The following is a 14,129-nucleotide window of genomic DNA, read 5'->3' as shown; positions in this document are numbered from 1 at the left end:
TAGATGTGACACCCCCTGGGGTGAGTCTGTAACCCTCAGCTGTAAAAACAATAGGAACACAGGTATGAATCAGCTTGTGACTGGGCCCATCTAAATTTGAATGGCTCCCAACTAGGAGGGACTGGGCAAAGAGGAGGGAAGTAAAACTGCAGTCCAGGAATAATGTATGAGAGGATAATTAATGAATTATCTAAAAGATAAAAGCAAAATATAAAAACCATAGATATATACATTTGTCAAAACTCTGGTTCTGTATTTAAAATGATGTGTTCAATGTTTATAAATTCTACCTTTGTAAATTATTGGGTTTTTTTTTTTTTAAGGCTTTATTTCGTTCTCCAGATGTGTGAGATAAGTAGCATTCTTATTCCCTATTCAGTTTCTAGTTTTAAATACAGTTCTAAAGATTTATTTATTATATGTATAAGTTTTCTGACTACATTTACATTTGCATGGCACAGAGGGCATCAGTTCCCAGTACAGGTGGTTGTGAGCCACCATATGGGAACTGGGAATTGAACTCAGGACCTGGAAGAGCTGACAGTGCACTTCCCCTGAGTCATCTTTCCAGCCCCCTATTTAGTTTTTAAACATTTGAGAAAGTAAAGGATTGTTATGTATGGTTATGCATGGCCATTGAAAATTACATCTTTCACCATTTTAAAAACTAAGTTGGAGGAAGTAGCTTAGTGTAAAACCAAATGGACTAGCTATCCAACCTGTAGTTAGACAGACAGGCATATTTTCTTTTCTTTTTTCCCATGTGTGTGTGTGTGTGTGTGTGTGTGTGTGTGTGTGTGTGATGTGTGTGTTTGTTTAGGTTCTTTACCTGTTGGTGGTTTGGTTTGGTTGTTTTTGATCTTTTGAGGCAAGATTTCTCTGTGCAACAGTCTTGGCTGACCTAGATCTAGCTTTATAAACCAGGCTTTCCTATAATTCATGGAGATCCACCTACCCCTGCCTCCCAAATGCTGGTATTAAAGGCTTGCTTTTAACATCCACCACCAGAGGCCTAAGTTCAGTTCCCAGCATCTATATAGCTCTAACCTCGGGGGTGGGGGGTGTGGTCTAAACCTCTGCTCTTCACAGGCACTTTGACTTACAGACATACATTCACACAGAGACACACATGTAATTAAAAATAGAATAAATTACAGAGGGTGAGCCATGTCTTTAATCTGAGCAGTAGGGAGGCAGAGTTCAAAGCTACCCTGATCTACTAGGCTAGCTAGAGCCACCATGAAACCCTGTCTCAGTTTTCTCTTTTCTTTATCCTTTTAGTTTTCTTTTTCCTTTCTCTTACTATGTAGGCTGGGCTGTCCTAAAACATATTATGTAGACCAGGCTGGCCTCAAACCCAAAGAGATTAGCCTATCTCTGCCTCTTCGATGCTGAGATTAAAGATATGCATCAATGGCTTTCAGTTGTTTTTTTTTTTTTTTTTTTGTTTTGTTTTGTTTTTTTTGTTTTTTTAATTTAAGTTAAAAAAATAAAATCAACCTAGGAATGATGGCCTTCACCTCTACTTCCAGTGATTTGAGGTCGAGGCAAGAGAAATTCCATAAGATCAAGGTCAGCCTAAGCTACAAGGCAAGATTTTGTCTCAGGCAAAACAAAATAATAATGAAGCCCATGCATAGGTAGCTCTTGGAAGGCTGAAATGCAAGGGTCACATGATCACTGCCTGTGAACACAGCAAGATCCTATCTTCCTAACCGAAATCCCCCAAAAATATCAGGAGTAGGGTAGGACGTAGGACCTACCCCTCCTATCCCTCCTAAGTGGAATCTCAAGTCTGCTCTTCTGTTCCCCACAGGGAAGGTTTAAAGAAAAAGGAAATGACCGAAGGGAAAAACTACAATCTTTTGATTCTCCAGAAAGGAAACGAATTAAATACTCCAGGGAAACAGACAGGTAAGAACAGATATTCTTCATCTAGCCACTGCTTAGAGACTAGTAATGATAGTAGTATCTTCTGCAAATGAATTGCTACTTTCTCAGAGAGAGATGAATTTACTAGAAGCTGGTTTTGTCTGAACTCCAGTAAGACTACCATGGCTATTTTACACTGAATAGATGCATGTTTTCACAGAAGGTTGATTGACTGCAATGCTTATGCTGCTAAAAGCCAGGGCTAAAGTGGCTAACTATATCAATAATACTGTACCTCTTTATAAGCCTGATAATGTCATATTATTGGACTATTTCTCTATGGAATCTCTATTCTCCAATTGTATTATAACTGATTGGCTGCTGCTGGAGATAATACGACTTCTTGCCTTCCTCAACTTGTTTTCAGTCAGTTCCCAATCTCGTAACCCCAGAATTCCATCAAGTCTGCTGATAAACCGGTGATGTATTGCCACTGGACTATGTGCAAGGAATATTCAAGTAAACATCCATTATCTTTGGCTTTGTATACACAGAGTAGAGAAGGCTTAAGTGATGATGTGGCTCACAGGAAAGCCAGGAAGGAAGAGAACAAACAAAGGTTGCGATTGGAGGAAACTGTGTACTGTAGTATTTATTTGTTTTTGTTTTTTAAGTTCTATTTTTTTCTTTCTTTTTTAGGGATTTATTTATTATATATAAGTACACTGTAGCTTTCTTCAGGCACACCAGAAGAGGGCATCAGATCTCATTACAGATGGTTGTGAGCCACCATGTGGTTGCTGGGATTTGAATTCAGGACCTCTGGAAACCTTCAGAGTCAGTTCCTTCATAGCCTGCTGTTTACCCTGTCTTACTTAGTCTTTCTCCTTTATACTATAAAAAATATAAATGGAATGAAAGTTTATTAAAGATAATTTTGAAGACATGTATTTGAGGATTAGAGAGATGGCTTAATGGTTATGAGTACATATTGCTCTTGTAGAGGTCAAAGATTTGGTTTCCAGCACCCACATGTTCTTGCAACTCTCCATAACTACAATTCAGGGGATTTGATGCCTCCTTCTGACCTGCAAGGGCACCAAGCACACATGGGTACATATACATACAGCTAAAACATTCATACACGTAAAATATGATAAATCTACAAAGATTGTGTATTCACTTATGAATATTACAAGATGTGCAGTGAGGAGATTGTCTGTGTGTGCACCATAAACATGCAGGAGATCCTGGATGTTGAATTCTCTGAAACGAGTTAAAAGCAGTTGGGAGCCAGCCACCTTCAGTGCTGGGAACTGAACCTGGGTCAAGTGTTCTTATGTGCTAAGTATCTCTCTGAGCCCTATTGAATGCTTTTAAAATAGATTTTTTTTTAAGCAGATGTGTTAAAGAGAAAGAGAGGTGTCCAGATAAGGGACACCCCATTTGTTACAGGCATCTCTAAAAAAGGGAATATTGTTTCCTGTTCTTCAAGCCATTTTCTAAAACCAGAAGTGTCTTGTATACAGAAACTTGACCTTTCTAATCTTGGGGATAGACTAACATAGAGTACTTGCCTAGCATGCCTGAGCCCCTAGATTCAACCTCTAGTACCACAAAAAGCAAGCAAACAATTTTATCTTTTATTTTATGCACTCGGATGTTTTGCCTACAAGTATGTAAGGCCAGAAGAAGAGGAAGAGATCTTTTTTCTTAAGAACTGAGAGTATAGAGAGGTTACCTAATATACCCTTGGTTTGATTCCCATGATAGCAAAAAAACCAAACAATACTACTATATTTTGCATATATACTTGTTCCCTAGTAAGAGGTGTCTAAAGTATCAAATGTATTGTAATGTTTAAGCCCCCTCCCTCTTTTTAAAACAATCTGACCTCAAAATCATACCTTTATCAGTTCCTGCTTATTCCTTTACTAGTACTTACTAGACAAATCACTCTACTTGCCTACTACATAAGCCTTCACCTCTACTTCTAGCTCATAAGCCGCTTATTCATCCAGATCTAGTTCAGATACTTTTGCTGGTAATTGTTCATATTTGTGTTTCCTTTGTTGTATTTCTGTGGTATACATCTATTGTTGCCACATCCATGATTGATCTCCTCAGTATCCTATAAACAACATTTTTATATTCTTTCCTGTGATCAAAGCTCAGTCTTAGTCTCCTCTACACCCACAGGACAAGCTTAGTTAATGGATATCAGGTTATGCTTTATATACTTATTAGGAAACAGATCTCATCAAGAGATCAGCAGCTCAGCTTGAAAATGGTGTTACAAGTATATCTGTTTCTCTTATAGTGATCGTAACCCTGTTGATAAAGAAGACACTGACACTAGTAGCAAAGGAGGCTGTGCCCAGCAGGCCACTGGCTGGAGGAAAGGGGCAGGCCTGGGATATAGCCATCCTGGATTGGGTTCATCAGAGGAGGTAAGATTAATTTTTGTCTTCCTGGGACTTATATGAACCTTGAATATACTTAACTTTTTCTGTATGATCTTAGAGCACATGCCTAAAATAGAGATCAGAGGACAATTTCTAAAAATCAGTTCTCTTTCTACCATGTAAGAATCAAACTCAGGTCATCTGGGTCAGTGGCAAGTAGCCTTATCCACTAAGCCAACTCACCACCCCCTTTCCTGTTAGATTCTGTATTATAACTTGTTATGCTGGGCCCTTGGTGATTTCCCTGACAAAGATTAGAGACCTCTGTCTATGAGAGGGATTGTCAGCACAGATCTCTGATAGCTAAGATATGGGGACCATGAAGTTAGTCTTGGTTCCCTGGAAGGATATAGCTCTTCTTATTTTCAGGGAGAGCCCATGGAACAGATGATCAGAGGAAATATTGCCCATTTGGGTAGGGTTGGGCCTCTGCAATTGCTGACCTTCAAAGACTTGCCCATTTCATTTCTGTTAAAACTCATGTGTCTAATATTGAAACCTTTATTTTGAAATCACAGCATTGTGGTCTTCCTAAGGTCTCACTTGACTCTTTGTTCTACAGATTGAAGGGCGGATGAGGGGACCTGGGGGTGGTGCCCCTGGAAGAACCAGCAAGAGACAGTCTAATGAGACTTATCGAGACGCTGTTCGAAGAGTTATGTTTGCTCGATATAAAGAACTTGATTAAGAGTGGAGACACCCCACAGGACACCATTTCCTCCTTGTTTTGTTTGTCCATCTCTCCTTTTGTTTTGTTACTGTTCTTGCTGCTAGAACTTTTTTAAATAAACTTTTTTCAATGTGAATAAATTTTGTTACAAGTTTTTTTTTTCCCCACAATGGATAGAGAGTAGAGCTTGATGTTAAGAAGTAGAAAACAGGGCTGGAGAGATGGCAAATCTTTTAAAAAATAGAAAATGCTGCCATGTGGGCATATCTGAGTTAATGCTGAGATGGTAAACTAGTGCTACAGTAAGCAGGGAGCACTGCCTATCTGTCAGAGTAAAGGAGTGACCATACTTAATGAGAAGGCCCTTTCTTAGCCTGTGTGTTTTGGTACCTAATTAAACATTCAGAAGCTTTTTGACCACCCTAAGGCTATAGGGAAAACAAAGTCTCAAACCAAAAATATCTTTCACTTCATTTTCTGTAGCAGTAATTTAAATACTGAGACAAAACAGTTTCTTTCTTTTTCTTTTTTTTTTTTTTCTTGCTAGATAACTGGAGAGGCACTTGCTTGCTTAGTGGCTGGTAGGTTGGTTGGTTGGTTTTAACAGATACATGAAGGTTATTTCATTGGGTAAAGGGGGTCTTTTGAAAGAATTTTACTCTAACTCAGCCTAGCCCCAACCTCCTTATATTCTTTCTCCTCCGTTCTGGAGCTGAGCTTACAGGCATTTACCAAATTCCCTGACTACTTTGTTTAAACATTCATCTTATGTATATTTGTGGTGTGGGGGAGCTATACTCAAACCAGTGTATGTAGAGGTCAGAAGAGAACTTGTAGTCAAATTAAAAACCCAGATTATTAAACCAGGTAGTCCTGGCACAGGCCTTTAACCCCATTACTCAGGAAGCAGAAGTAGGCAGATCTCTGAGTTTGAGGTCAGTCTACTCTACAGAATGAGTTCCAGGATAGCCATGGCTATATAGAAACCTCTCTTGGGGAAAAGTAAGAAGGAAGAAAAGTCTCATATTATCAAGATTTGGTGACAAGTACTTTTGTGATTAGTAAGATTTACTATTTTTATTTATCTCTCTGTATAGGTGGGTGCATTTAGGGCCAGAAGAAGATGTGGGATCCCAGGAGCTGGTGTTATAGGCTTGTGTGATCCCTGATAAGAGTGCTGGAAACCAAATTGGATTCTCTGATAGAGCAGCAAGCACTCTAAACTGCTGAGCCATCTCTAGCACTCTGACCCAACTTTTACATTTTTTAAAATGAAAGACAAAAGACTATTAAGACTTTGTTCATCAATATATTTGCTTATTTGTGTTGTTTAATGTAAAACAAAACAATTCCCATTGTCTTTGGTACATCAACTACCAGATAGCCTGGGGGATATAGTTCTACTCATCACTACAACTCAACAGAGACAATTGAAAGGATGGCATTCATCCCTGGATGGACTCTCTATGGTTAGGGGAGTTGCTGTTTAGTTTAAAATTGAATTGGCAGCTTAGCATGGTGGCTCACTTTTAATCCCAGCAACCAGTAAATTCTGTATGTCACCCTGACTTTCCTGGAACTCACTTTGAAGACCAGGTTGGTCTTGCACTCAGAGATCTGACTGCCTCTGGGATTAAAGGCATGGGATCACCACAAGAGAGCTTTCTATAATCTGCAGACAACTGTATGTTTTCTTAAGTTGTGTTACATATATACTCAACAATAATTGGGCATATATCTTAACATTTATGCAATACATAAAGTGAAAATTTGTAGATAGTAAAGAAAGATGTTGAGTATGTGTTCCTTAAAAGGAACAACTGTGATTTTAGGCATTTCCAGCCAGTTTCAGTAACCCTAATTCCATCACAACTTTAATCCCATCACAGACTCCTAATCCCAGCATTTGGGAGGTGAAGGCTGGAGTAAACAATTCCACACTAAGGAAATGGATCTTGGGCTGCTCCACATTGTGAGCTCCAGACTAGCAAGAACTATAGAGACCCCTTCTAAAGAAAAAGTAAGGGAGGGGAGAAAAGAAAAAGAAAAGGGGGAAGATCAGAGCAGGGTGGGGGGAAAGGGATAACATCTCAAATGTAAATACAGAGTATCTAATAAAAAGAAACAGGGAAAATCAGCTCCCTGATAACTGCATATGCAGAGGGTGAGTTATGGTAACAGGATTATAAGGCTATCTCCACAAAAAGAGCAGAGTGAGAAAATAAACCTCTAGGGTTTTGTCTGTTTTGTTGGCATTTGTTTGTTTGTTTGTTTTAAATGGATGGTGGGGTGGTGATTTGATTTGAATTTGGGTTGTTTTACATCTACTTATTTTTGGTGCATGTGAACACACATCCATGTTTGCCATATTAGACTACTCTCATGAGTGGTTCTCTCTTTCCATCATGTGGCCTGCAGGAATGCAATTCAGGTTCTTAAGGCTTGGCAGTAAGCCTTACCTGATGAGCCATCTCACAGGCTCCCGGTTTGGTTTTTGTTTGTTTGGTTTTTTTTTTTTGTTTGTTTTTTGTTGTTGTTGTTTTGTTCTGCTTGTGATAGGGTCTTACAATAGAATATTCCTATTGTTCTGGAGTCACATTCTAGCTGCTGTCATGGCTTCTGAAAACAAGCTAGTTTGGTTTCCGGTTTACCAAATTATTAGCTCTGTATGTTTGTAAAACAAAACATTAATGACTGCCCTAGGAGAGAGAATAAAGTTGTCCAAAATGGCTTCAAAACCATGGTAATCCTCTTGCTTCGTTATATGGAATGCAATTACAGGTGTACATCCCTATGGTGAGTTAAAAGATAATACTGTGAAGACCCTTGCACAAAGTCTTACCTAGCTTCTAGCAAGGTAATTAGTAGTATGCCTTCTCTACCAACTGGATTATACGCTTTACAGTGTGTCAAGCGCTGGTAGAGTTCACATCCGGGTTCTCAGAGGCTGAATGGCAGCTTTGTCATGAAGCAGATAAAACACGCAAAAAAATTAACGCAGGGTCTAGTGACAGGCTGCCTGGGCGACCACATTTCCCGGCAGCCCTCGCGCAGAAGGGCACCTTCGCTGATTGGATGCCTCTAGAGAGGCGGGTGAGGTGGAGGTGGGGGAGGGTCGACGCGCGAGGTACTGTGGGTAGGAGAAGACGGTCGGTGAAGACGCCATTTTGTGGAGCGGCCGAACCTTGTAGGAGGTTTTGGGACGCAGAGCCGCTACTACTTCTGCTTTGTTCCCTCTGTTGGGGTGAGTGCGGCGGCCGTCCATTACGCCCAGTGATTTTGCCAATGGTGCTATCCCTTGAGTCTTCCTGTCAGCCGCCAGAGGTGACCGCTAAGCAGCGTCTTTGAAGGGACTTAACTAAGATAGCGTTTGAGGGCCGCGCCCCTCCTCGCCTCTGGCACTGCCGGCTTTCATAGGTCGCCCTCTAACCTAGTCTTCGGCCCGCCTCTTTCGAGTTGTTTGTCTCGTGCTGGGACATTGTCCCGAATCCCCTGTCGTGCAGAGCTGTGGAGAGCCGGTCGGACACCCCTCGGAAGCGCCTGGCAATCTCTAAAGCCATCATCGCCCTGCGTCTGCAACTGAATCTCGCTCTGCGAAAGGTGGTTGGGAATGGTGATCTGAGGACTGGGAACCTCCTCAGAGGTGGGGAGGGATGTATGTAAGATAGGAAAGATGAACTTAATGCACAGGTTTTAGCGCCGCCATCTCGGCTGCGTTACACCGCGGTGGTGGGCACGGGCACCTCCCCTGGAGGTGGGTGCGGGCATCTCCGGCGAAACAAGGGACAGCCATAGCTGTTCGACCCCGGAACTTGAATCACTAGATGTCTCTCTTATATTTTAATCCACGAATATTTGTTGAGTGCCTGCTTTAAAGACCACATTCTAGAAATGGCAGTAACTATAGTTTCTGGGACATCACAGACATTTAAGAGTATAGCTAGCTATGTGATGTTTTATTACGGCCCATCATGGTCTGGTGTCGATCAGGGCTGGTCCAAGATATAGGTGCTATTGATACACAGATATTAAGCCGAGTCAGGGTTTGGTCTTGTCTTATTAAAATAGATTGAGATCGGGCGTTGCGTTATGAGTATACATTTCAGTCATACCAACATCCCAGTTTTTGTCAGAAGAATTTGAGACCGTTTTACGATTTTAGAGTTTAATTTTATATTAATGAAGACACTTAGATAAATGAATGTTTTAACCATCGTCCATCTCAGTAGAGTTGTTTTGGTTATGAAAATAAGCTTTTTGCTTTGTAATCATAGTAAGAGTATCCAAGGTGTCTAAAGCCTTCACCCTCCTTGAGTTTCTTATTAAATATATAATCTTAATGTTAACGTGTCCATCTTCCTGCTTCTTACCAAAATTGTAGCAGGACTTAGTGTTGGCAGACCTCCTTTTCCTTCCTCATTTTAGCCATTGTTAAAGAAATAGCCACAGTTTTTATCCCAGTTTGTAGTGATCTCTGAAATTTGCAATTTTTTTCTTCCCACCCCCAGGGGAAAAATTAAACCTTTTGAAGCAGTGAGCTAGATCTTCGGTGAGACAATGGGATCAGACAAAAGGTGAGTTTTAATGCCATGCCTTTGATCTCAGCAACTTTTGTGGGGACTGAAATATTTGTTTTAAATTGTTCAATCAATCCTGTGTGGTGGTGGTAGCTTAAAATTTTATTCCTAGCAGAGGCAGGCAAATCTCTTAAGTTAAAGGCCAGCCAGGACTACATAGAGAAAGCCTGTTTCAAAAAAGAAAAAAAAAAGGCAACAATAGTAAAAGTTTTACTTAGCCAACAAATATTTAATGTATATTGTGTTTCAAGTGTTCCAAATGGTCCTTTAATAATTCTGTTCTCACAAACGTCAGTCCAGTAAGAGTTAAAAGTTATAAGAAAAAAAGTACTGTCTGGACACAGAAGAAGCACAGGAAAGCTTCTGGAGAAAGTATTCTCTGAGGTGAAATCCGAAGGCTAAGAATTAGGTTAAGGAAAGCAGTGTGGAGTAGGCCGTGGAAAGTTCCACCTGTGGGCAGGAGCTATTCAAAGCCTGCTTGACAAGCAGTGAGTGAGTGATCGCCAGGCCTTGTTATTCCCTAGTGATTGATACAGTGGCCAAGACTTTGAGAGCTGAGCAGCCTGGGATCATGTCACATCAAGATAAGAAAGGGAAAAAGCTAGAAAATTAAGATAGAATATTTTAGGACTGGGGATGTAGATAGTTCAGTGGTATGTGAGGCATGAGTATCAATCTCCAATAGGACCAAATAAACTAAACAAAGATGAAAACTGTTGTTGTTTCAGCAACTGTGGATATGGAGATCTCAAATCATTTGACTTGACATCTTATTGAGAGGCCAGTTCTTGTGATAGATGAAATTGACATTCTAGAAAGATTTATTTATGTCATATGATATCATGTAATCTTGTGACAGCAGTTTGTTGCTCCAAGTAACATGTGTAACATGTGTAATTAAAATGTACCCTTTTGCTACTCGTAGTAAAAAAATGTTCTGTGAAATAAATGTTTTCTGAGCCTGTTAGTTTAAAGTAATCTGCATGTGTGCTGAAGTTAGAAGTTGACTTAGGTCATCTAGGACGTCGGCCCACTTCTGGTTTGTATGACACCCTGAGAGTCTATAAGTTGTTAAGATTAACTCTTAGATGCTGGGTAGTGGTTGCACTCGGGAGGCAGAGGTACACAGATCTCTTGGGTTCAAGGCCAGCCCGGTATACAGAGTGAGTTCCAGGACCCCAAGGCTACACACAGAAACCCTGTTTGAAAAAACAAAAAGGAAAAGGAAAAAAAAATTTACTCTGAAATTGGATGAAATTTAGATAACTACTTTCTTGGTCAGTATGATCTGAAATGGAAATAAAAGGAATAATATATCAACTATAGGCTTAGAGAGCACAAGAATAAATTTTGAGTTTATGTCCCCTTCTCAAAAACTTTAACCCAAATATCTAATATTTTCTGACTTTGTGTTAGTTCCTTAAAAGTGTGTGTGTGTGTGTGTGTGTGTGTGTGTGTGTGTGTGTGTGTGTGTGTGTTTTCTTCTTGAGACAGTCTCTCCATATAGACCTGGCTGGTCTATGATCACCCTCCTGCCTGTGCCTCCTGTAATTAAAGGCATGTATCACCACGACTTACCTATATATGTTCTCCCAGTAGATACCTTTGTGAACTAAACATTTGTGGTATGATTTAAAGGGATGCATTAAACTTTAGATGTACCTTTAAAAAAATGATAAACTTAAGTGATATACTTAAATGAATATTATTTTTCCTTGCAGAGTAAGCAGAACAGAGCGCAGTGGAAGATATGGTTCCATCATAGACAGGGATGACCGTGACGAGCGTGAATCTAGAAGCAGGCGAAGGGACTCAGATTACAAAAGATCAAGTGATGATCGGAGAGGTGATAGATATGATGACTATCGAGACTATGATAGTCCAGAGGTGAGTAATAGCAACTGTCAATTAAAATTAAATGGACAATCTTCTTGTAAAGTAAGGAAATGTGGCAACTTGAAAATCTGAAGCAAATTCAAGTTGAATGTAACTTCCAAAGACAAGTGGGCCTTTAATACCAATAGCCAAAGTTTGTGTAAGATTCACCATGGATCCTTTGAGTACTTGAACTTCATGAACTTCTTTGCATAGCAATACATACAACCTTATAAAAATATGTTATAAGGAGGGCCCCCACTCCACCAGGATCTCACAATCTAACTCTGCTGTCCTGGAACTTACTATATAGAGCTAGGCTGACTTCAGACTCACAAAGCCTCCTGTCTCTGCTTCCGTAGTTCTTGGATTAAAGGCGTGGTCGACTGTGTCCTATGAGGTGTTGTTCACACTTTAGAGATGAGGTGATGGAGGGTGGGACATAGCTCAGGAATAGAACATTTGCATAGTGCATGCAAGGCCATAGTTTTTTGATCCTCAGTATTTGTGGGATTTAGTTTGATTTTGGTTTTTTGGGTTTTTTTTTTTTTTTTTTTTTTTTTTTTTTTTTTTTTTTTGTTGTTGTTGTTGTTGTTGTTTTTAAGGTCTCTCTGTGTAGCCCTGGCTGTCCTGAAAGTCCCTCTGTAGACCAGGCTGGCTTCAAACTCAGAGATCTGCCTGCCTCTGCCTCCTGAGTGCTAAGATTAAAGGCATGGGCTACTATCGCCCAGCACTTTTTTTTTTTTTTTTTTTTTTTTTTTTTTTTTTAAATACTTGTTCATGTCTGTGTTTGGAAATAGTTAATACAGCCTATATAACTATATCTTTCCCATGTTTTCTACATATATAATTTTTAAAGATTTGTTTATTTATACTTTTATGCAAAGATGCTTAAAATTTGTACATTTATCTTTGTTTTTTAAAATAAAGTTTTTCAATAAAAAAATTTAGTTATTTATATTTATCAATATTTATATTGATGTTTTACCTACGTGGAAGTCTGTATGAAGGTATAGATTCTCTGAAACTGGAGTTACAGACAGTTGTGAGCTGTTCATATGGGTGCTGGGAATTGAACCTGGTTCCTCTAGAATAGCACTTAACTGTTGTTGAGCCATTTCTCCAACCCTATAATAGTCTATTTAACAGGACACTACTTTTGCATTACTATTTTATAGTGAATTATTAAACCATTCTTCATAACTAAGAGGATGTCATTTTAAGAAGTATTGCAATCAAAAGCTAGAGAGATGGCTCAGCAGTTCATATTAGCTGTTCTTGCAGAAGCTCCAAATTTGGTTTCTGGAACCCACATGGAGGTTTACTATCTTTAGCTCCAGTTCCAAGCTATCTGGCATCCTCTTCTGGACTCTGTGGGTACCAGGCATACATGTGATACACATGAGGTCTAGATCTAAGGGTAAAGGGTGACTTTAATTATAATTTTGTTTTCTTTGGACCAGAGAGAGCGTGAAAGAAGAAACAGTGACCGGTCTGAAGATGGCTATCATTCAGATGGTGACTATGGAGAGCATGACTATAGACATGACATAAGTGACGAGAGAGAGAGCAAGACCATCATGCTCCGTGGCCTTCCTATCACTATCACCGAGAGCGATGTAAGAGAAGCAACAGGTCTAACATTCTAGTTGGGATAGCAAGCTTACTCATTGTCTCATGGTGTTATCTGATGGCATTTAGTGGAATAGATTTCTTTCTTTGGTGGTGGACTGAAGAAAAGTACTATTTATATCTTCTCTTTGACTATCAGTGTAGAATTTTCTAACTGTAATAAGTCTGGTTTGTTCTAGCTACTAGATGGTACAGCTAATTCATGCTTTTAAAGGTTTTAAAGCTGAGCTTGATACCTGTAATCTTAGCACTTAAGAGGTGGAAGCAAGAGAGAATCCATTGTGATTTTTATAGTAAGTTATAGACTAGCTAGGACTACATAGTCATATCCTGCCTAAAAAAAAAAACTTGTTTTTGAGGATTGGTCTTTCCCAAGCTCAGTAGTCCACTTTCACCTTCAAGTGACTTCCCTTACTCCCATTAATAAGCTGTCTCTATTTGCCTCTATTTAAGGGGCTAGAAAGATGATTCAACAGTTGAAAACAGTGACACTGCTCTTCCAGAGGACGTGAGTTCAATTCCCAGTACCCATGATGGCTCACAAATTTTTGTAACTCCAGTTTCAGGATACCTTTTTCTGACCTCCAACAGTATGGGGCACAAATATGGTACATACATGTGGCAAAAACCTATGTGCATAAGATTTTTTTTTAATTTTTAAGAAAAATTAATTTTTAGTGTTCAGCCTGATGCTATATACTTGTAAGCACTCCAAAGGCTGAAGCAGAAAGATTGGTAATTTCAGGCCAGTCCAGGATATATAACAAGACCCTTAAAGAACCCAAAGACTGGGCTCTAATACCACCAAAAAAAAACCAGAAAGTAACACTATTAGTAATCTTACTATCTTTTTATTTTGAACAAAATTACATTTTCTATTTGAAATCTCAGGAAAGCATGTTCAGAATGATACTTCATTCCTTGGCTTTTCTTTTAAGATTTATTTACTTTTATGTGCATTGGTTGGTGATTTACCTGTATGTGTGTCTGAAGGTGCCAAAGGTCCTTTGGAACTGGAATTAGAGATAGTTGTGAGCT

The 14,129-nt window shown here is 39.4% G+C and overlaps 2 protein-coding genes across 7 annotated transcripts in view; both read left to right on the top strand.

The window, feature by feature from the left end:
* Positions 1 to 5,137, top strand: part of RBM6 (RNA binding motif protein 6) — an 87,022-nt gene extending 81,885 nt beyond the window's left edge. For all 5 annotated transcript variants that reach the window (XM_080934830.1, XM_080934829.1, XM_080934832.1 and 2 more), the window contains 3 exons: positions 1,817 to 1,914; positions 4,193 to 4,322; positions 4,900 to 5,137. In XM_080934830.1, the coding sequence (XP_080790956.1) occupies positions 1,817 to 1,914; positions 4,193 to 4,322; positions 4,900 to 5,025 (354 nt within the window). In that variant the 3' untranslated portion in view covers positions 5,026 to 5,137. The remainder of the gene's footprint in view (positions 1 to 1,816; positions 1,915 to 4,192; positions 4,323 to 4,899) is intronic.
* A 3,010-nt stretch (positions 5,138 to 8,147) lies between these two features.
* Positions 8,148 to 14,129, top strand: part of RBM5 (RNA binding motif protein 5) — a 29,017-nt gene continuing 23,035 nt past the window's right edge. The window contains exons 1-4 of one of the 2 annotated variants that reach the window (XM_080934619.1): positions 8,148 to 8,251; positions 9,516 to 9,581; positions 11,306 to 11,471; positions 12,923 to 13,078. In XM_080934619.1, the coding sequence (XP_080790745.1) occupies positions 9,565 to 9,581; positions 11,306 to 11,471; positions 12,923 to 13,078 (339 nt within the window). In that variant the 5' untranslated portion in view covers positions 8,148 to 8,251; positions 9,516 to 9,564. Of the gene's footprint in view, positions 8,608 to 9,515; positions 9,582 to 11,305; positions 11,472 to 12,922; positions 13,079 to 14,129 lie in introns of both variants that reach the window. The other variant, XM_080934618.1, reaches the window with a different exon arrangement.

The sequence above is a fragment of the Micromys minutus genome (assembly GCF_963924665.1).
Source record: "Micromys minutus genome assembly, chromosome: 21".
Taxonomy (NCBI): Eukaryota; Metazoa; Chordata; class Mammalia; order Rodentia; family Muridae; genus Micromys; species Micromys minutus.
Note: the sequence above shows the minus strand (reverse complement) of the source record. Positions and strands in the feature narration are given on the sequence as shown.